At 35.9% G+C, this 27,352-nt stretch overlaps 1 protein-coding gene across 1 annotated transcript in view; it reads right to left on the bottom strand.

Annotated features, from left to right (window-relative positions):
* Positions 1 to 27,352, bottom strand: part of Ush2a (usherin) — a 770,052-nt gene that overhangs the window by 236,128 nt on the left and 506,572 nt on the right. The window contains exons 38-42 of the mRNA XM_071619727.1: positions 26,847 to 26,997; positions 26,159 to 26,301; positions 14,839 to 15,467; positions 4,343 to 4,677; positions 3,117 to 3,239 (exon numbers count right to left, since the gene is read on the bottom strand). Coding sequence (XP_071475828.1) covers positions 3,117 to 3,239; positions 4,343 to 4,677; positions 14,839 to 15,467; positions 26,159 to 26,301; positions 26,847 to 26,997 — 1,381 coding nt within the window. The remainder of the gene's footprint in view (positions 1 to 3,116; positions 3,240 to 4,342; positions 4,678 to 14,838; positions 15,468 to 26,158; positions 26,302 to 26,846; positions 26,998 to 27,352) is intronic.

The following is a 27,352-nucleotide window of genomic DNA, read 5'->3' as shown; positions in this document are numbered from 1 at the left end:
TAAGAATTATTAAAAACATTAGACAGTCAAATGGACAAAACAGATAAATACAATTGGTATTCTATATCCCAAAGTTCCACATCCTCAGACTTAACCAATCATGGGTGGAAAATATCCGAAGAAAATGTTTTTTCCACTTTGAGACTTGAACCCAGGGCTTCATGCATACTAGGCAAGTACACTATCACTGAGCTATACCCCCAATTCTTAGCTGGAAAATATTTGGAAAAAAAAACTGCATCTGTTACTGAACATTTCCAGACTATTTTTCTTGGTATTGTTCCCTAAACAACATGCTATTACAAATATTTACATAATATTTACATTGTATTAGGTATTATAAATAACCTAGAGGTGATTTAAAGTGTATGGAAGGATGTGGGTAGGTTATATGCAAATTCTATACAATTAGGCATTTGTGGATTTTGGTCCATGGAGGGGTCCAGGAAATAATCCCTTGTGAATAAATACCAAAGGGTAACTGTGTAGGTCTAGGGGAAGGGTCATAAAGGAGCGATAACAGAAGTGTGCAGCAATACCAAATGGCTTCTCAGTTCTGCCACCTCTGTACTTGGAGACTGCAGCTAACTGACCAGTAGGGCTGGTTGTCTTTGGCTGTTGTTAGAAGGGCAACTGAAGCATATGACCAAATAAGATGGATTCCTTTAAACAGAAAAACAGAGTCTACCAGTGAACTAACTTCCAGTTTTCTCTCATTTGGGGACTTTTAAGGGCAGAAGGGTAGAAAACAAAAAAAGAAAGAAAGATAGATAGAAAGACAAAGCAAGTTCTTGCAATATGAAGACTCATGCCATTTATTTTGAATGTTAAGAGAGAATGCATAGTTTTTTACTATACACTGTTTAAAAGGGTGTAGCAATTATTTGAATAAGAACAACAACAAAATACTTCGCTAGTCCTAACAAGAAAAAAACAAAAAAACAACAAAAAAAAACTTGATATTCAGCATTATGAGGCTACTCATAATGATCCCTTCAGCACCTTTTTGTTATATACACTTCCCTTTTAGAAATATTTGTCATGGGCATGCTTATTTCAGCTCACATTCCAATTTAATTTGTGTGGATTTTTTTCTGATACACTTTAGATTTGTTCTCATTAAGACTTCTTAGAGGAATCACTTAAACTTCACAATTAGGATTCTGGCCTAGGTGCTAATTCTCTAAGAAACTATTGTTTCTTCTATGAAGAAGCAAAATTAACTCTGTGGGATTTATTCTGTGTTTCTGCTGAATATATCACAGTTGAAACTCAGATTCAGTAATGTTAGGTTATCTTTATTTGGAAACTGTTATCTTTAAGGCACTTAAATGTTCTTAGATCATAAGAAGTTACTTTTTCTAAATGATTTTACTGGGTTAAATTGGTGACTATGAAGTTAACTGTGATGATAGCAATTAATATGTAAATTGCAGTCCCTGGGGATGGGAGGAGGGCTCTCCAGCCACATCATGAGTTCTGCAAGGACAAGGGCTATGCTAGATTTATCTTTTGTTCCTTATCATTGTGGCTCAGTATATAGCAAGCAAAAATAAATTGTTGAATAAATGAATTCCTTCAACTGAAGCAATAATCACATAGGGATGCCAAATTAAGTGAATAACAGATCAAAAATAGTTGTGAATAGTGTAATGACTGTGGAAGTTTAGGTTGAATTTTTGAGATAAAAAGGATCCGCCAGTAATTGACCATTTCTTACTTAAAAAGTGACAATTTCATATTGCTGCCTCTCAGCAAATAATCTTAGAATATCTATTATGTTTTCCCACAATTCTTTTAGATAGGGTAAGTTTCCTGAGTTTGGCCCATTCCCCCAAAGAGAATAATAAAGACTACAGTTAACATTCCTAAGGTAGTCAAGGAATCAAAAACCAACGACCCTTGATTGAGTAAACATAGCCTTTCATTTAACACGTGTTTTGATGTCTTCTAGGTGCCAGAGACTATGGGAAGGGCTTGGAAGATAGAGAAATCTATCTTGTGGTTGATGTCATGATGTAAGGTAGTATCCAGACTATACATAGTCACCATTACAACAATAACGGTGCTATATTAGGGGATATGCTATGGAAATACCTAAAAGGGAAGCTGACTGAAACCAGCAAGTGATGGGCAGGGATACTTTCTGGAGCAAGAAACTTCTAGGCCAAGGCTTGAAGGATGATTTCATTGGGCAATGGGAACATTCCGCAATGGGGAGAAGCAGAGTGAGTGAGTGGCATCCATTGGAGGCACTGGATGTATTGCAGATGTGGCTGGGATACAAAGGCCTTGGTAAGAGGGGTAGGAGGAGAGGCTCAAGTTGTGACAGGGTTCAGAACACAGCTATTTAGTGGTGTGTCCGGATAAATCACTAACTTGACAAAGTTACTGAGAATTATGACTGACAGGTTTTCATAAAGTAATATTCACAGGCGTTGAAATATGATTATAGAGCTTAGACCCAAGAAAAATTTGAAGTCATTTAATCCCATCAACACCTCATTTTTAAGGATAACAAAAGCGAAAAAGAGTCATTAAGTGACTTGCTTGAGGTCACTAAGCTAGTTCTCCAGCACAGGATGAAACAGAACCTTGGGACTTCTTAGTTCTACCACGTAGAAATGACATCACTAACATCACCTGTTTGACCATTTCTTAACTTCTTTGAACTCTTTATTAAATTCTTTCAAGTCTCAATGCTGTTCACTAAATAATTTCCTATGGACTGAGTTAATGACTTATAACCAATTAGTTCTCAGAAGTGGCAAGCATCTAACTATTCACTAATTTACAGTTTTATATACATTCAATATTTCCAAAATACCCTATGAAGTTTCATATCTTGATAGTGTTGTGACAAAGGCAATAGGTTAAGGCTCAAACGTCTACAAATTTGACTTCAAAGGCTTATTTTAAGCATGCAGCTAAGATGGCAAACATTAAACATGCTGACTGTTATGGTTCGATGATTAATGCCACAGATAATAACCAAACATATTCCATTGCACAACTGATAACGTGCTCACACAATGAAGACACTAAGATACTTTGAACTGTTCAACATGTCCCAAACTAAATGCCAGCATTTGTTTTTATAGTTTTTGTAATCTCACCTGCTAAGACCCTTATCTTCATAAAACCACTGAGTTCCTGAATAAATATTGTGCCACAGATTTAAATCTTCTGGGGGATTTGATGCAAGTGGTTGCTGAATTTTACGTCTCAGAAGCTCATATCTAAAGCAAAAGACAAGCAGGAACATCAGGATTATCTCAACTAATGTTATTACCAAAAATCAGGTTTTTTTTTTTGTGGTGTGTGTGTATGTGTGATGCATGCATTCAAACATAAAAAAATAGTATCTTAAGTTTACCATTAAATATTTTTTCAGATAGACTTTTTCTGGCTCTAGTATCATATATTCATTTCATTTGAAACAATCAGCTACATTCATATTGTATGACTATCAGCAAGAATGATAACCTTTTAGATTTTTTCTATGTCAGATTTGCCAAATCTTTATTGGTGGTTTCACACTTAGTAGAAATACAGAAAGCTTACCAAGTTAATGATTTCTTAAAATTTCTACCATCAATACTTTATAAACAATGATACTATTATTAACTCTGTATTCTTGGCCAAGAATCAAGTTCAGGTTACAACAAAGCCATTTTAGAATCACAACTCTTTTCTTTCATCTTATCTATATCCCTGACTGCACATTTTACAAGTTTTCCGATAGTAATAGTGTGCCAAAGAATTATAGCTTTCCCTTTAGAGTTCTGAGATGTGTTTCTGCAACTGTGTCATGCAGAATATGCATCAGCATTGCCTAACTTAGAATAAAAATATACTTGAAAATCCAGAGGAAGATCATGAAGAGAATCCTTATAGAACAATAATCACAATTTCAAGGGTTTTCAGATCTTCTCAATATTCTGATGATTCTGTAGTTTCATATAAGTCAAGATATCCAATATGATGTTGAATGATTATTATGAATGAGGGGGTGGGAGGAGTGGGATACTCAGTAAGAAATTAGTTCTTATGTTCAGTTGTAAGTAAAAGCTTCTTAACCAGGTATGGTGGTGCACACCTGAAATACCAGCTGAGGAAGGAGGATCATAAGTTCAAGACCAGCCTTAACAACCTAAGAAGTCTGTGTCTCAAAAAAAAATAAATAAATAAAATAAAAAGGGCCGGGGATGTGACTCAGTAGTTAAATGCCCCTGGGTTTAATCCCCAGTAGCCCCCCTCCCTCCAAAAAATCCCCAAAGTTAAAGCTTCTTCCCCTGATTTTTTGAGAGGTAGCACCATGCCAAAATCTACACTCTCTTACCTCAAATTGGGTCCATTTGGCTTGGATGTTGGCTGCCAAGAAATTCCAACATAAGACTCACTTAGTGGAATCACAGACAATGGACCCACTTCCTGAGGTAGAGTGGGGTCTGTGGTAACATAGGTAGGTAAGCTCTCTGTGCACCCTCCTAGATACCCATTACCCCCTGAGCAAGCAACAATCGTGACAGAATAGTTAGTGAAAGGAATCAGGTGAGTAACTAATAGACTTAACACCGAAGAGGTGACATTGGTTACTGTGATGTGTGGGTCGGGCATGCGGATCTCATAGCTAAGTATGTCTCCATTCTGGATGAGCGGAGGTTTCCAAGTGACCTGAAATAGAAGATAAACTTAGAATCAGTGTGACAACATAGGAACAGAGCAACTCAAGTTCACAAGGCCTAGGATTTGGCTTTGCCTGTTCTCAGTGAAGTCGCTTTCCGCGTGACTGCTTTCTACTTAGCCTTTGTACTAGACAGTAATGAAGGGTTTGGGATCAATTAGCAGTACACCAGGAAGTAAATGGAATGGTGTTTCCTGGGCTTGGCTTTTAGTCTTGATACTTTCTAGGACTGTCACACCAATACACACCTTAGTGATTCATCTCCGCTGTGGGTGTCCTGAAGGACACAGAGCAAGCACACGGAGAAAATTCACACATCCACAGGCATCAGTAGGACAGTGGCAGGATTTGATAGTGTTCTTGTTTATAACTCAATTAAACGAAACATCAGAACTCTCTTGTTTTGAATGTTAGTGCACATGCTATATAAAACACCTTTCTTTGTAGGATGGGGAAAGATAAGTCATTATTTGCATTTTCTGGGGATGCACAATTGAGTTCTTGGATCTTATTTGTATGGAATTCAGCAAGTAAAGCAATTAAGGACACTTCCTATGTCCAGGGATAGAGAATGGGCAGAGAGCTTTTTAAAAACGACAATCCAAGGCTGGTTTTATTTATCTAACACATGAACTTGTGCATCATAAAAAAATTAACAACATTTGGTAATATAATTATTGTAATGTCTAAGATTTCTTTTCCAGCTACATTTTGGGAGAGTGTAGTAATAACACACTAATGCTTTGGCGGAGAAAAAGGGCCCTAAAATCAGGTACATGAATTAAAAACCCCTTAGTATATCTTTATTTTGAAGTCATTAAAGACAGATTTCAACAGGATGATATGTTATCTCTATTTATGACTATACATAAAATCAAAGTCAGAAAGAAATTAACTTTTAATTAAAATTAGAGTTTCTCAGTAGAAAAATGTTTCTTTCAGAAATGGCTTGCCTATCAAAATGATTTATTTGAGTGGCTCTCATTTAATTAGATTTTTTTCTCAGTTATTTTAAGTTGAGAAAGAAATAGAAAACTTAAAATAGAGAAGGACTGACCAAAATTTTCTATCTTAAATCAAAGACAAAACATTTCCTCCAGAGGAATATGACCTGAGATTTTCATAAGAACATTCTTGCTGATGATTGTAACAAAACATACTCCCCTGCCCACCCCCCATACCCCACTGAGAAGTGGCCTGCTGATTACTACAGCAATTTATAATTGACAAAGGATAAATATTTCTTCAACATTGGCTACCTGGCCTGAAGTCACTGTTAAAACTAAGAGCCTCTTGGAGGCTTCTAAGAAGAGATGCTGGAATAAAGAGTAGTTTCAGATGTGCTCCTTATGACTACACAGGATTTGCTGCATGCAAAAAAGACTCAAGAAAGGAACCTAAAGCAAGCAAAGATTGCAAAGTGACATAAAGTTCTGTTTGTTTTTGGAGGTGCAGTGCTATCTGTGGACTTGGAAAACGAGTCAAGGTCAAGCTCTGGAGGCTTCCTAGTACTTTTAACATTCATGAAAAAAAGAGGAAGCGCTGCTACTGTTAAATTCAACCTGATCCAGGTGAGGGATTCATGACTTCCCTGCCTTTTAAACAAGAATATTTTGAGAACTCAGACCAGTGTTTGGCCACAGTTGAATGAATGAAAACTTGGGAGACAGTCTGTTAGTAGTTGAGCTTACAGTGAATGGATTTGGAACTTAGTATTGAGGCTGAGAAAAAGCCTTCATAAGATAAAACTTGAACTGCTTTAGCTGCCTTAGCACACTCTTGGTGTCTTCACAATGACACTTGCCAAACAAGGCACTTCTCAGAATGTTGCCCAATCTTAAAGTGACTCATTAGTATATTTTGGGTTGTGTTTTTTTGCTTCTGGAAGGACAGATAACTTGATCCCTGATTTCCATGTTATTTCAAAGCAGAACTTTTTTATCTTTATTTATTTTTTTGTTTGGGAATCTTTTTTTTAATTTGTTCTAATTAGTTATACATGACAGTAGAATGCATTTTTGTTTAGCTATTGTGGATATAGTATTAATAAACGTTGGTGAGGATGAGGGGGAAAAGTTTCACTTATACGTTACTGGTGGGAATGAAAATTGATGCAACCACTCTAGAAAGCAATATGGAGATTCCTTAGAAAACTTGGGATGGAACCATTTGACTCAGTTACCACTCCTTGGTATATACCTGAAGGACTTAAAATCAGCATACTATCAGGACACAGCCACATTCATATTTATAGCAGCTCAATTCACAAAAGCTAAGCTGTGGAACCAACCTAGGTGCCCTTCAACAGATAAATAGATAAAGAAAATGTGGTACATATACACAATGGAATATTACTCAGCCAAAAAGAAGAATGAAATTATGGCATTTTCAGGCAAATGGATGAAACTGGAGACTACCATGGTAAGTAAAATAAGTCAATCCCCAAAACCAAAGGCCAAATGTTCTCTCTGATACATAGATGCTAACACATGAAAAGCGGGGGGATGGGAATAGAAGTTCATTGGCTTAGACAAAGGGGAATAAGGGAAGGGAGAGAGGCTGGTGATAGGGAAGACAGTATAATGAATCAGACATAATTTTCTTGGGTTCATATATGAATCCATGACCAATAAAACTCCACATAATGTACAACCATAAGAATGGGAATTTATACTCCATGTATGTATGATATGTCAAAGCACATTCTACTGTAAAACGAACAAATAAAAAAACTAAAAAAAAAAAAAAAAAGGAAAAACTTGAATAAGGTATCTACCAGCAGAGATGAAGGGATCTGATATTAATGACTCTGGAGATGGTCATTTAAAGATCATTCATTTAAAGAGAAAAAACCCTGTTTTCTCTTCCATAGATGATTACATTCAGAAATTAGTTATATTTCTCATTTCCTAAAGTGTTATATATTAAGCAAAATGTGTCTTTTGGCCAGTAGTGAATTAAAATAAATGAATCTACTTTTCTAGAAATGTTTGAAGTACTATATGAAACACTTTTTCTTCTTTTTTCATTTTTTCTTTTATTTATTTTTACTTGGTGCATTGCAGTTATATAGAAAAGTGGAATGGATTATCATACACTCATACATGTAAATATGTAAATAGCATAATTTGGTCAACTTTGTTCCCCAGTCCTTTCCCTTTCCTTCTCTTCCTTTCTTCCCTTTGGTTTCCTGCTTCAACTCTATTGATTTACCTTTTATTTTCCTCAAGATCCCTCTATTTATTTATTTTTTTCTCTACATATCAGAGAAAACACTCAACCTATGGCTTCCTGGACAATGTGGAAAAGGACATTGTCATTATGGTCTACTGACCATAGGCTAAAAGAAATGGCATTTAATTTGATCACCCTCCTGAAAATATCCCGAAGCCATTATTAAAAATATACGTGTCCAAGGTTTTTAAGAAGCTAGTTAGTTAAGTGTTGGATTCTGTTCTTTCCTATGTTTAAGACCCCACTCTCCACAGTATGTCCAAAATGTATGAGATTAAAGCTTTCAGTTTAGTTTCTCACAAGCTATTTTACATCCATTTTACAAAGGAAATATTATAAAATATTGTTGCATCCCTGAAAAGACAAAAGAACAGGCTGTTGGAATGAATAAGCAAGAGTTGTGTTCTCTAAAACAATAATTTCCCATTGAAAACCTTCAATTGGATTAATGGTTTCCTACCAGAAATAAAATGTTTATTTCAAAGACAGCTTGCCTATCAAAATAGTTTGTTTGAGTGGCTTCTTATTACTTAGATTTCCATTTCTTTGTTTAGTTATTGTAAATTCTCAGAAAATAGGACAGGTAGATAGCTGGTTAGGTGTTTAAGGAGCCCCAATCTTTTACCAATTCTTTCATACCCTGAAAATCAGCTCTACAAAATAAGCATACTTTCAAAGTTCCCTATTTTAGGCAGAAACTAAGACATGCAGGTATGTTGATTGGCTTCAAGTCTGAAAAGAATAATATGAATAAACATTGCAACCAATTTCCTTTCTTCTTTAATTCCATCACACTATATTTAAGGATCTTATGAATAAGAGTATTTTCAAGGATTAATATTAACATATTAAGAATGGGTTAAGAACAAATTTATCTGATATGTGATCCAAGTTATGCTATTAAAGCTGTATGACTTTGAATGAAATACTTAACATCTTTGGGCCTTAGTGTCCCTTTGTCTAAGGCTCTCATATGGAAGGTGAATAAACAATCCTTACCCTTATGTCTATATGAAAGTTTGCATAATTCGTTTGCTTTTGTTTTTGTTTAATTTTTGGCTGTGCTAGAGATGGAACCCCAGGCCTTGTCCATGCTACTACAAACCTGCACCCCCAACCTGAGGTTGCATAATTATGAGACTATTAACCAATAGAAGATTTGAATGTACAAGAGGAAAAAATGGTGTGGAAATATTTGACTCTATATAGCAATTTCTCTTCACAACAGATTTCCTGAAAACCCATACAGAGTAAGGTGGGTAATAAATATTTATTGAAATAAAATTAGAGTTATTCTTAAAAATATCCTCCTTCCCATTAGAAATGCTAATATTAACCACCAATTTCAAATACTATATTTGTATTTTGCAGTCAGAGAAAGAATACATTCTTCCTCACCTCTTTCCATTCATTGCAATTACTCTTTTAAGGTGAGAAGATAATATATTCTTCTATACTATTTTGTATGCTCATACAAGCAAAGCAAATGTGTCTGCACACACGTAAGATCTCTTTCTTCTTCATGTTTTTACTGAAAAAAAGTTATTTCCTACCCCTTATGTGGCAACTGGCCTTTCAGACAATAAAATATGGACACATTTTATCATTTTTTGCTGTTATGTAATATTCTTTTCATGAATGAAAACAGATTACTCAGCCCTTATCCAATTGACATTATTTCACTGCCAGAAACAATATTGACAATGCTTGCAACAGATACCATGGCATTTGTTTTGTATTGGATAGGATTACCAAGGATTGCTATGCCAAAAGTTAAATATATCTAATTTTAACCATCATTGATTGATACTTTCCAAAAAAGTTGAGATAATTCACTTTATAACAAACAAGTAAAGCATCCATGATCTGTGTCCCCACGAACTCTTGAAATTATTGATTTTAATTTTTTTGCCAATTTTGTTTTTTAATTTGCATTTCCCTGACTTTGGTAAAATGTAAATCTTTGTGAATATTACTGACTGTATCTTCTTAAATTGTTTCTATTCAATTATTTTTATTACAAATTATAAAAAGTTAATTGTATATTATGGAGAGAGCATTAATTTGTAAATGTAATACAGATATGTTTTCTCCATATATCCTTTAGATTTTAACATGTGGGGGTTCTCATGCATTGTAAAAATTAATTATATCATCTTCTAGCAAGATATAACTATCTTTTCTTTTAAAGCTACCTATTTTCGTTTTTTCTAAAGGGATTCCTCACTTTAGAACATAAAGTGCTCCTTTATTTTCTCCTGAACCTTCTATTTTATAACACTAATTTTGAACATTAAATTTGTTGAAATTTAAGTATATAGTGTGATAGAGTGATCTGTTTATTTCCTTACACATGAACAGTCTGGCCGCTATCACTTTTAAAGTAAACCATTCATTCCCAATGAAATAAAAGACCTCTTTTATAATAAGTTGAACTCCCACATATGTTTATTTCTCTTTCTAATTCTCTAGTCTGTTCCAATGACCAGTTGAGCATTTGCCTATTTTTTCTGGTTTGAATCAGAGGATGTTTTTAGTGTTTTTAAATTTTTTTAAAATTTTAGTTTGTTATATATGACAATAGAATGCATTACAATTTATATTACACATACAGAGCACAATTTTTTATATCTCTGGTTGTACACAGAGTAGAGTCACATCTTTTGTGTCTTCATACATGTACTTAGGGTAATGATGTCCATTTCATTCCACCATCTTTCCTACCTCTCCTTCCCCTCCATCTCCTTTGCCCTATCTAGAGTTCATTTTAATCCACCCCGCCGATGCAGCATATTATGAATCAGCATCCTTAAATTAGAGAAATCATTTGGCATTTGGTTTGGGGGGATTGGCTAATTTCACTTAGCCTTATTTCTCCAGCTCCATCTATTTGCATGCAAATGCCATGATTTTATTCTCTTTTAAGGCTGAATAATATTCCATTGTGTATATATATCACATTTTATTTATCCATTCATCTTATGAAGGACATTTAGGTTGGTTCCACAGTTTAGCTATTGTGAATTGTGCTGCTATAAACATTGATGTGGCTGTGTCCCTGTTTTTAAGTTCTTTGGGTATAGACTGAGGAGTGAGACAGCTGGGTCAAATGGTGGTTCCATTCCCAGTTTTCCATGGATTCTCCATACTGCTTTCCAGATTGGCTGTACCAATTTGCAGTCCCACCAGCAATGTATGAGTGTGCCTTTTTCCCCACATCCTTGCCAACACTTATTGTTGTTTGTATTCTTAATAGCTGCCATTCTGACTGGAGTGAGATGTAATCTTAGAGTAGTTTTACATTTCTAGCAATTAGAGAAATGCAAATCAAAACTACTCTAAGATTTCATATAACTCCAGTTGCCTATTTTTAAGGTTGTTATTCAGTAGTTTAAAGTCTATGTTATAAAGTAAATATCATCTCAGTTTTCATTTCTTCTATAACTTTCTTCTGAATATTTCCAACTAATCTTGTATTTATACTTAAAGATCATTATTTCAGTTTGAAAGAAAATGAAACAAAACCATCACTGGCATTCTGATTTGAATGATGTAAGTTTCTACATTAACTCTTCCTTCTTTCCAGGAAGAGGGTGTAGTCTCCACATATTGCATTATGAAGAAGTAGTTTAGAGTTCAGGGCCATATTGCATGGGTGTGAATCTCCAGGTTATTTGTCATGTAATTTTTGGCAGGCTACTTAATCTCTGAATTCTCATTTTTCCTGTATGTGAAATGGGGATACTGATGAAATCAGTCTGGCAAGGTTGTGCTAAGGATTCAATGAGAGCAATTCCTGGACACAGTATAAATTTGGTAAGTATTAGTTCTCATTATTATTTTCTTCTGTAAAATATTTATAATGATTTTACTTATGGTTTGATTGAAGCAGATATAAAAAAATCAGCCATCTTTAAAAACCAGTGAAAATGACTTAAGACTCAACTCCTTTGACTTTGGTTTATTATCAGACCGGTAAAAAAGGGGCACTAAGTGTATACAGCAGAGCAACGTGAGGGCTGGTCGTGGTCAAGGTGACACTATTGCTTCTCATGGTGCACAGGTCTAGGCAGTGGCTTTGCCTGTCTGAGCTGAACTTAGGACCCTTCCAGGTGAGAGGAGTTGAGAACCGCAGGCATGCTCTCTTTTACTCTGCTTTAACTGTGAGAAGACAGGCGGGAACATCAGGGTTTAGGGGCCTGTGATATCACTGTAAATGAGCTTTTCTTGCTGCATCTCAGCTTAGTTATTTCTGCATTGTCTTTCTTATTTATCCTCAGTTGAACCAACAGCTCCACACAACAATCTGCATATTGACTTTATCCTATTTAAATATCCTTCTTTCTCTTCTGATTTTACTTTGCATTTTTGTTAGAAATAACTGCTGATTCTTATAAGTGCTTTTTCGGCATCTATTCATTTAAAAATGGGCTTTCTCCTTTAATTAATTGGTGTAAGAAGTATGTTAATACGTTTGATGCATCTTTAAAATTTTGGAATCAAATCAAATTTGTCCCAGTATATCATTCTTTTAATATATGGCCTGATTCAATTTGCAAACATTTTTTAGAAGTTTAGATATGTATTCATTTGTGAAAGTTACTCTAGTTTATTCACTTATCTTTTTCAGTATTGGTAGAGAGACTTTTTACCAAGTTCATAAAATGAAATGAATTTTCTTAAGAAATTCATGACCAAATAAAAGTGCCTGTCTTTCTTTTCTTTTCTTTTAGATAACACCATTTCTTTGCGATTACATAATTATTTTCCTTGTAATCAGATTGTAAGAATGTGATTTTGATCTACTCTGCCCTCCAGTTTCCTTTCTTGATATTCATGTCTAAGCCAAGTCACATCACCTCTTTTTATACATACTAATGTTTTACTTTGAATTTATTTTTTAGTTAGCACGAGTTTGGGTCATTTCTCTTTCTTTCCGCATCAGACTGGATTCTTACAGACACACGGTGTGAAAATGAAAAGAACTAGGTGATCCTATGGCTTGAATACACTTTGCTGCCTCCAAAAGCTCACGTTAAAATCTAATCCCCACAGTGAAGTATTAAAGGATAGAATCATAAGCTGAGTATGATGTAAAGAGGTATAGTCTATAGGAGGTGATTGGAATTAGCTGAATTCATGAGCGTAGAACCCCCATGACTGAATATTGGTGGCTTTATAAGAAGAGGGAGACAGACCAGAAGAATCATACGTATACCTGTGTAGGTCCTGTCTTTTCCCATATGATACCCTGCACTGCCTACAAAAAGGTTATCCCAGATGTGGTCCTTTTAAAAATAACTTTTTAAATAAGTTAAAGCTAGGGTATCATATCTTTATATTCCAGGGCCTTCTTAGGAACTTTTAGATCACTCATCTGGGATTGCCACCACTCTGTGGGCCTCTGATGATTGCCCTTGTAATTCATCCCCCATAGCCAAGCTAATCTAAACTTCTCTAGCAATGTGACAAGGCATGTATATTGTTTCATTCCTGGATGATATTACAAAATCAAAAGAGGGGAAGAAATAAAGAAAAAGCCAGGCAACTTGTTCCAGATACTTTTGATCATTGTTTATGTATGCTGAATCAAGTACAATTGTGCATTGAGCTATTATTCTTCTGAAAATACTTGTTCTTTTTCAGACCTGCCACCATCAGCAATGCCTAGTTATAAAATTTTTGTTAGAAAGAATCCAGAACAATGTCCATTATGTAGCTTTGCCTTTGTGAAGGGCTATGTTTGTTATGTTGCATCCTATCGATTGGTACTGTCACAAAAGTTTTGCAAAATTCCCTCAGGATTGAAAAGAAAAGTCATTTCTGAAATGATTAATAACTCTAGTTTTTTTTTTTGTTGTTGTTGTTGATGTTGTTGTTTTTGAGTGAAGAGCAATTCTTAAAACTGCCAAATTCATATTATAGACTTGGTATATATCGTAAACCTATGCTTAAAAATTATTTTCCTTTGAATGTTTAACAACAGAAGTCTATATACTTTTGATATGCCTATCAAAAAAAGGTAGATTGCTTTTACCAGTTTTCTATTGAGTCTAACTAATAAAGACTTCTTAAAACAGCCCTTAGTTTGTAGGTTAAATTAAATTTCTTCAGCAATTTGCACTATTTAGCATCACCTAGTGTTTGCCTTTGGTGGGGGAAAGAGAGCACACAACAGAGATCCAAGCAATAATTCCAACAGATGAACTTTGCTGTTATGCAAATGTCCTTTGTTTTGTGCTCTGGTGAGCAAGCTAGTGTACCAATGCTTTTGGCAGTGGTACAAGACTGAATCCATGGAAGCATGTGTGTATTTACACAAAAGAGGCTTCTAAGCTACAAAACTCCCTCCTGTTTGGTTACACTAATTTCCCTTGAATGAAGTTTGTATGCCAGCCAAAACAATGGTAGTTATCCTGTTCTCTAGAGTTCATTCCCAAAAGAATGAGGCAAGTAATTGAACGCTTTCTAGATACACCAGGAATATGCGGTTTTTCTTTCTTTCCCTATTCTTTCGATTCTTTGATCTTTTTTAAAAAATCAGAATATTGGTGATTGGAACTTTTGTTAATATGCTAATCTGTTCCTCTGTATTTTCCCATCTCTTCTCATTTTCTGATCTATTTAAATCTGACGTGGTGGTTAGGCTAAGCATCCCATTGTGGCATTCAAAGTATTTCAGGTGTGCGAGGCAAATGGAAGCATCTCAACAATATAATTAAGGGGATACAGGGAGAAATGAAAAACTGACATCAAATTCGAGATAGTTTGGGCCAAAGGCCAAAACCCAGTTTCTCCAGTGAATGCCTAAAACAACAAATGCATTTGTTTTGTCAGTAGATGGCTCTGTTCAACACGGAGTCAATCCAGGGTAAATTCCTAAGTCTGAAGAGGAGACAGAACACTCAGTATCTTACCTTGGCCGCATCAGGCCCTAGCACCTGCACCACAGGCGGCTGGACCCCAGCGGGTCGTGAAGGTCTCGTGGTAACTTCCACCCAAGCACTGCTGTTTGTGCCTCCATTAAGAGTGCTCATCAGTATCCGGTATTCATATCTTGACCAAGGGCTGAGAGCAGGAGTCTTGTCAATAAACCTCATGGGATGACTTCTTGGGAGAGTCACCAAGGTAGTAACTTCTTCCCTCCCTTTGCCTCTTCTCTCAATTGTGAAGTTCTCCACCACGCCATTGGGGTTGGTGGGTGGTTGCCAAGATATAATGACAGAAGTCGGAGTATCAGAGAACAGCTCTGGACTTGGGATACCTTCTGGTGCCCCTGGGAGTGTCCATACAGTCTGGGACTCTGGTGACAGAGAGCATCCTTTGGAAGTACAGGCTTCTACCTGGAACTTATAGGGGGTATACGGGTATAAATGGAACACTGTGCAATTAGTGGCACTTCCAGAAGTGCTCAAGTAGAGATGGCCATGTTGGTAAATGTTATAATGGGTAATGACTCCATTGCTCCTCAGAGGATGTTGCCAGGTGACCAACATCATTCTTGACTTTACATCCAGAAGAACTGGAGGGTCTATAGGTCCAGGTTCTATAAAGCAGAATAAACCCAAGATGTGATACCTCATGGAAACTCACCACAGCTCCTCAAATATACAGCTAAAATGAGGGATAACTCTCCTAAAAGGACTTGAAAATGAAAACTTGGTAAAGGCCAATAAGTAAACAAACACACACCACAAAGACAAGGATCACGGCTGCCTTGCTCGTTAATGTGCATGAAATACTTGTTGAATATCATTGTGCTAAAGTTGTCATTTTGCTTCCTAAGAGAGCTCTATCAAAATCATTTCTTTTTATTAAAGCTAATGATGACAAATATGAGGAATTTTTAAAATCAAGGCATGAGAAGAGAAACATCCAAGACAGTTATAACCAAAGTTGTAGCTTCTACTACAATTTTTCCCTAGCACCCCACTAACTAATTATAATCAATAACACTATCATAACAAACCCACATATTTTATAACCCAGTAAAAGCCTTCAGCATCTCTCATTATATATTCCATATTATGCTTGCTTCTGTTTATCATTCTAATCCATGTTTTGCAATTTATCTACTCCCTGTTAATATTATAGGTGATTTTTTACTGTGACTGTGACAGAAGCTGCCGATTTAGCTCTTTCACCTACTGATAAATAAACAATGCACAGATCTGACCTTTAGGTTAACAGGTTTTATGCTTGCTCCACTCAGCACTCTAACTGATTCAATTATCATAAAGGTTCAGGAGGCCCCATGAATACTGAAAAAGGCCCACCATATGCCTGCATAGGTGTTGTGGAACAGCGAATATTCTGCAGTCCTCCAGAGAAATTCCTTAATTGTAAATAATTTCACCATGCGACACAATCAAGTCACCTTGAATGCAAACCCCTCAGCCTGCGGAGGCAAAGTGTTATTTAAGCTTTACTGGGCTGCGTTAAATTCTGCAATTTGAAGGGCTGTTAAGTTTTTCAATTGAAATTTCATTTAAAATGCAGGTGCTTTTTATTATATTGCGGCTTTACTGCTCTCTAGGTACAAGCAAGAACATGGTGCAATAACACAAATCTGGCTCAATCACTGATCAGTAACAGCTGTAATTCCAGAACATTTAGCATTCTTATAAACCACGGCCTGAAATCTATAAATTGCTACAACAGATCAAGAAAATACTATATCCCCCTTTTCTGCCCATAGCAATTTTGACATTTATGAGATTTTTCTGTGAACATTAGATTTTATTGAAAATCTTTAAAAAAGATACACTTGGATTTAGTAATTGTTTAAAACGGCATTGATTGTGTGTGTGTGTGTGTGTGTGTGATTCAGTGTTCCACTGAAGGTCTAAATATTAAAGGCAACCACAGCTTCGAGAAGCCAGTGACTGCAATAATAGCCAGTTATATGAGCACATTGTCACACAACAGGATCCACGTATTTGTCACCAACTGGACTGATAGTAGGATCATAATTACTTTTTGAGGGGAAAGATGTTACAGCCACTAACCCTGAAATCAAGCCATTTCTGACAATTTGGTCCTGTCTCGTTTTTGAAGAGAGAAACCACCAAAAAAAACGACGATCTTGGTATGGATCACATTTTCCCGTTTAAGTTCAGTGTTTGCCTTCATTTTAAAGCTTTCTTAAAACCACTGTGACATTTCTTAGTTTTGCTCCTGGTATAGAGTAGCAGTAGCAATTATTATATCAAAACGGGGATAGAGCTCTTTTCTTATTTATTCTTGTTATCTGGATTTGGCTATTTCCCAGAGAAAAGCCAAGTGTGAGACTTGTAAGATATCAATGTCATTTTAAAAATCTAAAATAACAAAATCCTCTGAGATTGGGGTTCATAAAATCAATGGTGGAGATTCAAGTCTTTAATGTCTAACCCTATCTCACCTTCTCTCCCCAGAAAAGAATAACATACACTTAAAAATCAGACTATTTTCTACTAGGGTTTTCATGAGGTCTCTCCTAATTATTTCTCAGACGTGAAATATCAAACTGTGAGCTTCTTCCAGGAAAAGCAACAACAACGATGGGGTTTGTTCTCTCTGATGAGGAGGAGAAGCCTTTTATTTCTCCTGAATATGCTGATAGTATTATAGGTGAACCATCCATGATAATGAGATGAACTTGCACTTCAAACTCCCACAGAACACAGCCTTTCCTTAAAGATGATCTCTTATCTTGGGAAAGAAGAGATGTTCAATTTCAATTTCATGATTCCCACCCCCCCTCCTTTAAAAGCCAGCATTCATTTTATTAGCTTTCCTCACAGGGAGCCCAAGTCAGCTCCCTGTTCTTGCAGAAGGGTTCTTTAACTTGTGAGATTCTGGAGAGGGAGCCAAAAGCAGCTTAATTAGCTCCTTTGGCTAGGGAAGTGTTAAAACCTGACTCCTGGCACTCTTTCAATTTAGCGCTTTAAAATGATAAGCGGAATCATCTAATTCTATATACAAATCAACTGGCCTGCTCCTGCATGGTTGAAAGGGTCACCACAATTATGTAAAACATGAGTAATAACTATAATTGGGGTAGTTGGCTAATACAATAAAAAGCTCTGAACATGAGAAAAGTTATGCTCACAGCAGTAGCTATCACTTTCTAAAGTAAGAATTCATGGATGAAATGACATGAAAAAGATGGTTATAAAATTTTAATGGAATGATAAAAGGCAAAAGTCAGCCTCTCAGCTGAATTCTTAAAATCCCTATATATCACAATCAGCTCCTTAACTGTAAAATCAATGTGGAGTATAACATGTTGTCAATGCGGCTGTCACTGGAGGGGAGACTGGGAAGTATGACAGGCACACAGCTCAGCTGGCCGGTGATGAAAATACAACCATACAGCCCTCTCCGTGGGTGTAATTGTTTAGAGAACTCCCTCCTGGAGCTCGGAATAGGAGCATCCTTTCTGGTCAGATCAGATTCGTATTTCAGACCATTTCATTACGGCATTAATAATGGAAAGCAGTTTCATTTTGGCAAATGAAATTATCTTTTATGGGAAACAATTTTGCTCATCAGCTTCCAAAGTTCAGCCACAGCCAAAAATAGAGTAGTGAAATTTTTAATGGAGGGGTCTGCTTATTTATTTTTATACTCCGGTGTACATATGGGGGAAGGGTCTGTGTGCAGAGGCATGCATGTAAATAAACACCAAATGACTGACAATCTGAGGGTGCACATAGCTTCCTGTGGTCTTCAGGGCTCTTCTACATGTGTTTAGTATTTAAGTTACCCACGATTGATCCATCAGTTTTCCCATTATGTTCTCAAGTGTTGCCCTGAAGAAACTTTTTATTATTCTAATTAAAAACCTCTTTTTGGTAAGATTAACTCCATAAGGGAATAGGAGCTCTTTGGGGCAATATTAACTCCATAAGGGAGTATCGCCTGTATTTAATAATGAAATAAAAATCAAGGAGGCAAATACTGGGATGCAAAATTACATAAAGCAATAGCTGATATGCTAATGGTTAAGGTAGCCTTTGATATTCACTACTGGTATGTTAGCAGAAGAATAAAGTCATGAATTCTATCTTCTTTTAATCATGAATTCTTTTATCAATTTATTATTTATGTCCCAACTACTTCCCCAAAGAATTCTGACAGCTCATAATGAAAGACTTAATGAAAGAAGACTAATAAAATAAAGATAAAAATATTAATAATGAAATAACAAAGAGTACAAATAGTTGTATCCCAAAACAAACATAAAGAATGTGCATTGCAGTTTGCACGGAAATAAACTTTCACCTTTTTGACCAATGATCAAAGAAGAAATGTGTAACATAGGTGCTGCTATTTAATAAGAGCATCTGAAACTTACAGGTTTTTGGAGTTGAAAGAATATTAAATAGTATCTATCAAATGATAGTCTGCAGGTAAGAGAACCAGTATTCAGGAACTATATTATCTATTTCTTCTGAGACCAGGAGAGTAGAGCATAGGTGAGGAAAAATGTTCTGACTTCTAGAAATGGGGTATATTGTGAAATGAAAGGCAATGGATGCTTACTTGAAAGTTTGGAGTTGAAAATAAAATGTCTTGAGAGAAGCTATCAAGGCAGACACTCAGCCTAAAAGAACTAAATGTCCCCACTGTGGGAAGGCAAGACCTCATCTGCATTTTTCCAAATATAGTTCATCAACTGATTGTATTGTAGAGGCTACTTCCTGAATTCCCACAGTAGGTCTTTCACACCCTGCATAATCTTTTCTCTCCTTTGTAGTTATTTGGTCATTCTTAGAAAGATTGGGGTTTCAGAATCATGTTCAAAATGACTAAGATAACATGTAGTGTTTAAGCATTACAAAAGGTTCTCTAATAGGCAAGTGATATAAAAAATGCTATAGAAAATCATTATGGCAAGCACCCACTTTTTTGTTGCTAATAACTAGCAGTTTTCAGGTATTTGAACTCTCCAAGAATTTAAGATATGAGGATCTTAAAACTGCTCATTAAATATCACTGTTGCAATTAGCATTGGATCATCTTGCATAGTGCACTGAGAATTTTCAAATATTGATAGCCTCATTTTTTCAAAGATGAAGAGCAAAAATAATTTTTAAATACCTAGTGAATGATCAACATATAGTATTGGTTAAATGAGAGAACAGATATGTAGTTTCTGTCAGTATCTTGCACATATTAGTCACTTGATAAAACTGAAGCAATAATAATAAGGTGGCTATCCTAAAACTATTTTTATTAATTTCTTAAACTAAACACAGGAAATTCTAGATAAAATTTGATTTCTCATTACTTTAACCTGAGTTCTTCAGCAGAAGGCTATAAGAAAAGTAGTGTGCTTTTTGTGGAAAAAAATTTGGAAAAGTAGTGTGCTTTTGGTGCCCAAAGGAAACTCAAGAGTTCAGAAGGGAAACTGAGGCAAGAAGGACAGAGTTTTTAACTAATGAATATATCATTTCAAAAGATTTTCTGTTGGTCACTTTTAGCTTGAATAAGTTATTTTCAATCTTAGGATATAGAAATAACAATATGAAAATAATCATAAATATTTTCTTTTATTAAGTGTGTTACTTTTGCTCACAGATCTTGGTATATGTAAAATAAATATGTGCATCACTGTATGAAAGGATACACATGTCGACATTAAGAGGTTAATATTTAAAGCAATTGGGAAAGATATTTGGAATGGTGAAGACCAAATAATCATATAGCACTACTGAAGCTTGTAGTTCATATTTCTTCATTAAATAAAATAAAATCTACTAATGCAAATGTGCTCCACCCTCATTTAAAAAACATTCCTATTTTCCTCTTGCATAGAACTCCCTTATCTTAAGGATGCAGGTTGAGACTTTAAATTCTAAAATACACTAATCATAAAGAGATGTTTGCCATGCAATATTAAGTTTAAAATTTAAATACTCCTAAGGGCACACATGCATGTATTAAATGATTTGGAAAATCCTACTCTGGAATTATCTTGATCGATTTATCGAATTTCAGACCACATTTTTTACCTTCCTTGCTTGTTTGTCACAGGATTCAGAGTGTTATACTCTTATTACAGGTTTACAGAATAAGAATGAGAAAAATTGTTTTTCTTTTAGTACGATGTACTCTGCCTGCCCCATGTTCAATAGTACATGATTTGGAGTTTCTCTAATTAGAACATTCATTAATGTAGGTAAGACAGTCTATGTTGAGCAGCCTGCCTTTGACCGAAGCAAAAAATGAAGAGCAATCTGGGACTTCTCTCCCTTGCACTTGCCAAGCATCCTCACCCTGCTTGGCTCATGCCCAGAGGCCGAAACCTCCCCCAGGCAGAGCATCCTGAAGGCCCCTCCCTGTGCCTGTCAACGGACACCTCCCTTGGTGTTTGCTTTTACCACTGTCTGCTGGACCAATGAATTAGTAAAGTTTGAAATTTGATATTCAAGTGAGCACCAAATATACACATTTCCTTTTTTCCTCTCCTGGTTTTCTCTTCCAGACAGGCTTTTCTGACACCCTGTTTTAAGAGAAATGCACTTGCTTTCATAAATGTCTCAGCTCTGTGTATTCTAACTATGGCTGCACTTAGTGTGCACCTTGTCAGACAGCCGAGGCCTCAAGGGAAGAACACTGGTTATTCATCCCTGTGACTTTTATGTCCCTTTCTGTCCCTGGTTCACAGATAACATTTGCTTGGTTAAATTTTCATCAATTTACTTAAATCAAACTCTCTTTTTAATCAGTTCTTCAACTAACAATTTTTGGGCACCTGTCTTTATCAGACTTTACACCAGTTTTTAAAAAAAAAAAATTTTTTTTCCTAATTAGGACATTTGTGATACAAAGATAGATGAGCTAGAGCCCTGGCTGTTGAGAAATTACAATTCAGAAAGGCATATTGATGATACACAAATAAATCCAAACCAAAATTCTAGAGAACAATGAGAAGGGAAGGCTTCACAGAAGAGGTGACATTTGAGCTTGATGAAGGGATAGAATCTGCCACGCAGCAAAAAAAGAAGCAGCTGGTTATCTCAGATCTAGATTTTGTTTAACATTGTAATGTCTTTCTGTCTTAATCTGGAAAAACTATAGATTCCTTTGTAAATTGTTGTGAGAATCTCAAAGATAAATGAAGATTGCTGAAGGAAAAAGGAAAGCAGGACACAATTATTAGGATAATCTCACACTTTGTCCATCCTCTGTTCACAGTACAAATTATAAATGTGTGAAAAATAAAAAGGTTCCATGCAATGAGTCACCCAGTATGTTATCAGTACTTAAAAATCTGACCGGGTAGGAAATAAGACACATCTACCTATCCTATTCTGGTAAAAACTCATATATGGCCTGGGAGCAAAATAATAAAGCCATGAAAAAATTTGCATGCAAATGCACAAAATAAACTATTTAAATCCCACAAATGGCATTTAAGAATGTCTGTTAGTGAGAAAAATACAATTTTAAACTATAAGTTTGGTGAATTTAAAACTATAAGTTTGGAGAAAGGATCAAATTTTTAAAAACATCTCACAACTAAATTCGGGGTTTTGTTTTCTGTTTGAGGTATGGAAGTGATTTTTAGAATGTAATTTCAATTTCAGTATTGATCTCATTACTTGTGTTGTCATAATGACCTGCTGTGGTGTCACAATGACCTCATAATGACTGGCTGTGGTGTCATAATGACCTTACATGATGTCATACTGATCTGCTATAGCATCCTAATGATCAGCTATGATGTCATAATTCCATGCCATGATGTTATAATGACCTGATATGATGTCATAATGTCCTGTTGCAATATAATAATGACATGCTGTGATGTCATAATGACTGGCTATAGTGTCATAATGACCTCACATGGTGTCATACTGACCTGCTGTGATGTCATGCTGACCTGCTGTGATATAATAATGACCTTCCATGATGCATAATGACCTGCCATGATGTCATAATAGCCTATGTTGTGTCACAATGACTGGCTATGGTGTCATAATGACCTCACATGATGTCATAATGACCCGATACATTTGTCATTAAAATGACTGAAATAACAAGTTGATTCATATTTCAGTCTTTTTATCTGGAAAACTTAAAACCAAATTAACTGACTCTGATTGATCTAGGGAATCTGTATTTTTACGGAAAAGTGGGTTATCTCATATTTCACCCAAAGTAGGATTTTAGTAGGTAAAATGGCATGAACACATTTAGACTGAGGTTCAAAGAAACTTGCTATCCTTTCCGAGTTTTAAGTTCATATATTATATACAAAACATTTGTAAACATACGAGAGATGTAACAATACTATCCTCAGGAGGGATAGAAGAACAATTTTCAGCTTCTAGGTAAGTGTTTTCCTTTCATTAATCACATGTTCCTAAGTCTAACACAATCTAAATGCTGCTTTGCAAGTGCAGACATGACAGGTGCTTGAACTGCTATCACGTTAAAAAAAAAAAATCACGTGTTGTTTGTATTTATCTGGTTGCAAACAGTTGAACACTACACTGACCAAGTTAGCTGGAACAAACATCTTTTATTAACACACACTTAACAGGATTTAAAATATTCATGGGAAATGTGCATTATTATTATTTGGCATCAGCACACTAGATTTTTAAAAATGCATGGAACTGGATATTGCTGGCACCCTGATGTAAATGACAAATTATTTGAAAAAAGAAATCTATTAAAATTCTTCCTGGGCCTTTGTCTATGAGAACTTCTCTGCACCCAAGCTGTGGCTTCTCTGGTTGTAGCTCAATTCTTTCCTAGGTTTCTCTTTCAGGTTTCTGTCCCACTGCAGGCTTGATGAACATTATTGCCTTGAAATATCCCACTCAAAATATTGCCACCGGTGACCTGTTTGGGCACTGGAAAGTTTTGGGGGCTATGGCTGATGGAGAGAGTTGCCTGTTGATGGTATAAAATTTAAATGTGGGCATGAGGTGACTTCTCTGTTTCATTCTGTAAGATGATATGTGAAATTTCTACATTGAAAATTGCACTTTGGTGAGCGGAAGGTTCTGGTCAGGATCAAGTCTGAAGTGCGATTCTAGCTTGGAGCTGTCAGCATGGGTGGTTTTATAAGCAATGCTTTGTGGTCTTGACAGAAAAACTGCTTGTGCCCCGTGCCAATCACTCAGTCTTTGTCAAGTCAATTGCACATCCTTTCAGAGATGGCATCCATCTCCACTGACATCCAAAATATAGAGTACACTGTCACCATGTCTCAGGGGTGAGTTTGCACTGGTAACATAACCTGCAGGGGCAAATGGCCAGCTTCTGGCTCTTTGCTAATGTGTGTGACTCCACAGTGTATGTGCAAAGTAGAGGAAAGAAGAGTCAATCCATCTGAAGGAAAGTATTTCAATAAAAATGTTGTCTGGGTCTCTTGAATTGCTACCTGTATTGTAAATCAGTTACATATTCTTACTTAAGGAAAATGAAGGGTTAATGACCTCACCTCAAACCCAGGCCTGAAATACCACAAAGATGACACTGACTCTGCATGAAATTTGTAACCACATAGAATCAGTAAGACTTATTTTATAAAGGAGAGAGGAAGTAAGTTGGTTCAACAAAAGATGCTGCCTTAATTGGTCATTTGCAATGTTTTAGGCTTTGTTTATTTACATGCCACCCTCCTGCCTGTAGATAGGAATTCCTGACCCCCATTCAATAAGGACAGTGGGAACATCACCACTGAGGACTCTGATTGTGTCCTTTCTCTGGGGCAATACAAATTATGGTACCAGAAAAAGGAAACCCTTTCTCTCGTCTTCCAACTTGACATTCTACCATTTACCTCTGCAGTGGGTCAATTAATTATTTTTACTACATCTTTATGGAGTGCCATCAAGCAAGCGTGTTGCTCTATCTGAGAAGGAGATTCAATATCTATTTTCAGTTGTTTTCTTTTTTAAACGTTTCTTCAAAAATCTATTTTCAGTGTGAGCATTCCAATTTATAATCTGAATATAGCTGGTGATCACTATGTTTGCCTGTCCAGAGTGGTTATAATGCTCCTCTAAAAGGTGGTACATGAATGGCTATAGGGTCTGGGGTACTGTTTATTTTACTGTACTGATTGACTGACTGGTTCCCTCGAGACCAAAAACATTGCATGTAAGTTAGTTAACTTGCTCCCTGGGAATAACTACAAATTGGGAGACACGGATTAAATATTATATATTACTGTTACTAGTAGTGTTTTTGATGATATAAACTTTAAAGATCTGATCTGAAGAAAATTGTTCTGATTCTCTCACTTTATATCTTATCATCACTGAAATAATAGAATTAAAGGTATTATAAAACAATCTACTTAATACATATTGATATTTTTTTCAACTATACCATTAGATTAACATATAGTCTTTTGAAAGTCACTCAGGTTCTCATTGGATATAATGCCAGAATGGCAATTGGCCAACAGAGAAACATTTCCTAAGAAGCCTATGATTAACAGACTTGACAAGATTAACCCTAAAAACCTCATTCCTCAAAGATAGTGTCCTCATTCACTCTTTGTAGCTTGATTTAATTTCCAACTTTTCTAAAAAAAATGATACTTCTCTCTAAATATATATGCTTGTGTAGATGTGGTCTGTATAAAACCAAACTTTATACCATGTATTTATTTCCTGGATATGACTTAGTACAAATATATAGATAAGAAAGACTTTTCAATGAAAATCTAGAAAATTATCTTTATTAGTTGAAAAAGGCAATCCCTCTGTACTCTTTGTAAGGCATGCAGAATCACTATTATAGATTTTGTTTCTTTATCCTAGAGGTTGTATTTTGGGTATAAAAGTACGAGGGACTTGGTTTCCAGGAATAAGTACATGGGCACTCCAAGCAGTCTCATGATGTAATGTCCATATTTCATTTTCTTCTGCCTGCCAGAATTCCTCTAAAGCAGAAAATATTTTCTCATAGAACAGAAAATGGCAACCTTTCTTTGTCAGGGCACCTAAGTGTACCCTGAAGGATAGAATGGGGCCATGTCATAATTTATCGTGAAGTACTTCTTCCTGTCTGTATGCCTAACCCTCCAACCCCACAAGCCCACATTTTTCTTCCTTCTGAGAGACTGACCGTTTTTATCCTCTCTGTTGCCCTGGAAAAGATTATTGTTGCTTAACAAGAAGAAAATAAAAGGGGCTCATTTCCTTGCTTTGGAAAAATTAAAAACAGTTAAGGCTTCCTAATGTAGAAGACATTTGGCTGTATATTGTTTAGACCACTTACTGTCCTCTGCAGTCATGAGTGGAATCCAAGAACTGTGTGCACTGCCAAATCCATTGGAGGCAACCAACCGAAACTCATACTCTGTGTACGGCTGGAGATCTCTCACTTCATAGCTTAACGATGCAGAAGGACTGGAAAATAATCTATATGGGAGAGAAATGTTAATTAGGAAATTTTAGTCATTCAGAGAAATAAAAAGCAAGTAATTGTAGAAATTTCCAGAGAAGTAGACCTAAATGAAGTACTGCCATTTTGTGCCATCAAATGATATCTCTTTAGGAATAAGTGGTCATCGGCCAGAGGTTTGTAAATTCGTGTTTACATGAGATATAAATTTTATCAGTATTGAGGTTGATTGTCATGGGAATTTATAAAACAGGGACTATAATTTTCCAGTCATGTTTTAGACAGCCGTTTGTCATTTTCAGATATAACCTGGCTTTATGCTCTACCTGTGTTCATGAAAAGCTTAATGTAAAGAAATCTTACTTTCAAAGCTATCTTGAAGAAAAATAGATGTTTTTGCAAAGCACATAGTTATCTGTCAGGTTGTTTGCTTGTTTCTTCTTTGAACTTTCAAAAAATGACCTGCATTTGTGGCAAATGAGAGCTGATCTATTCTTCAAAAATTGTACATGTACATACAATAACCCAGCTGACAGGAAGATGGGAAAAGGAGAATGCTCACTCTAGAAAGCCATGGGTGGAGTAGCCAGGCCTCATCTGGAGTTGGTATCTGGGAGAGCCGGGAGCGTTGTTACGAGCTGGTGTAGACCAGACAACCTGAAGACTGGTTGGAGTGGCAGATGAAAGCCTGGGAGGCAGCACGCCATCTGGAGCTGTCGAAAAACACAGATGAATTAGAGCAGAGAAAACTGTGGAGAACATATGCTGGATGGAATCGAAATGCTCCATATACTGGAAAAACTGTTCCTCAGGATCAACAACAATGTTAAACATGGTCCATTTAATTTAACATTTTCATTCCTGAACTACTGTACTTCCTTATTGTTCATTTCAACACAATAACATTAGTATTTCAGTCTTAAAAGCCAGCCCCCAAACAGCAAGATAAATGAATATGCACACATTCCCACCTGTACTTCTGTTTATCTAATTGAAAACAGGGAGGGAATTTAGTGAAGCAAATATTAGAGGACCTTTTTAATTTAACTCTTTATTCAACAGACCAAG

This window comes from Marmota flaviventris, chromosome 12 (genome assembly GCF_047511675.1).
Source record: "Marmota flaviventris isolate mMarFla1 chromosome 12, mMarFla1.hap1, whole genome shotgun sequence".
NCBI lineage: Eukaryota > Metazoa > Chordata > Mammalia > Rodentia > Sciuridae > Marmota > Marmota flaviventris.
The sequence above is the reverse complement of the archived record's forward strand: the minus strand, read 5'-3'. Positions and strand labels throughout refer to the sequence as shown.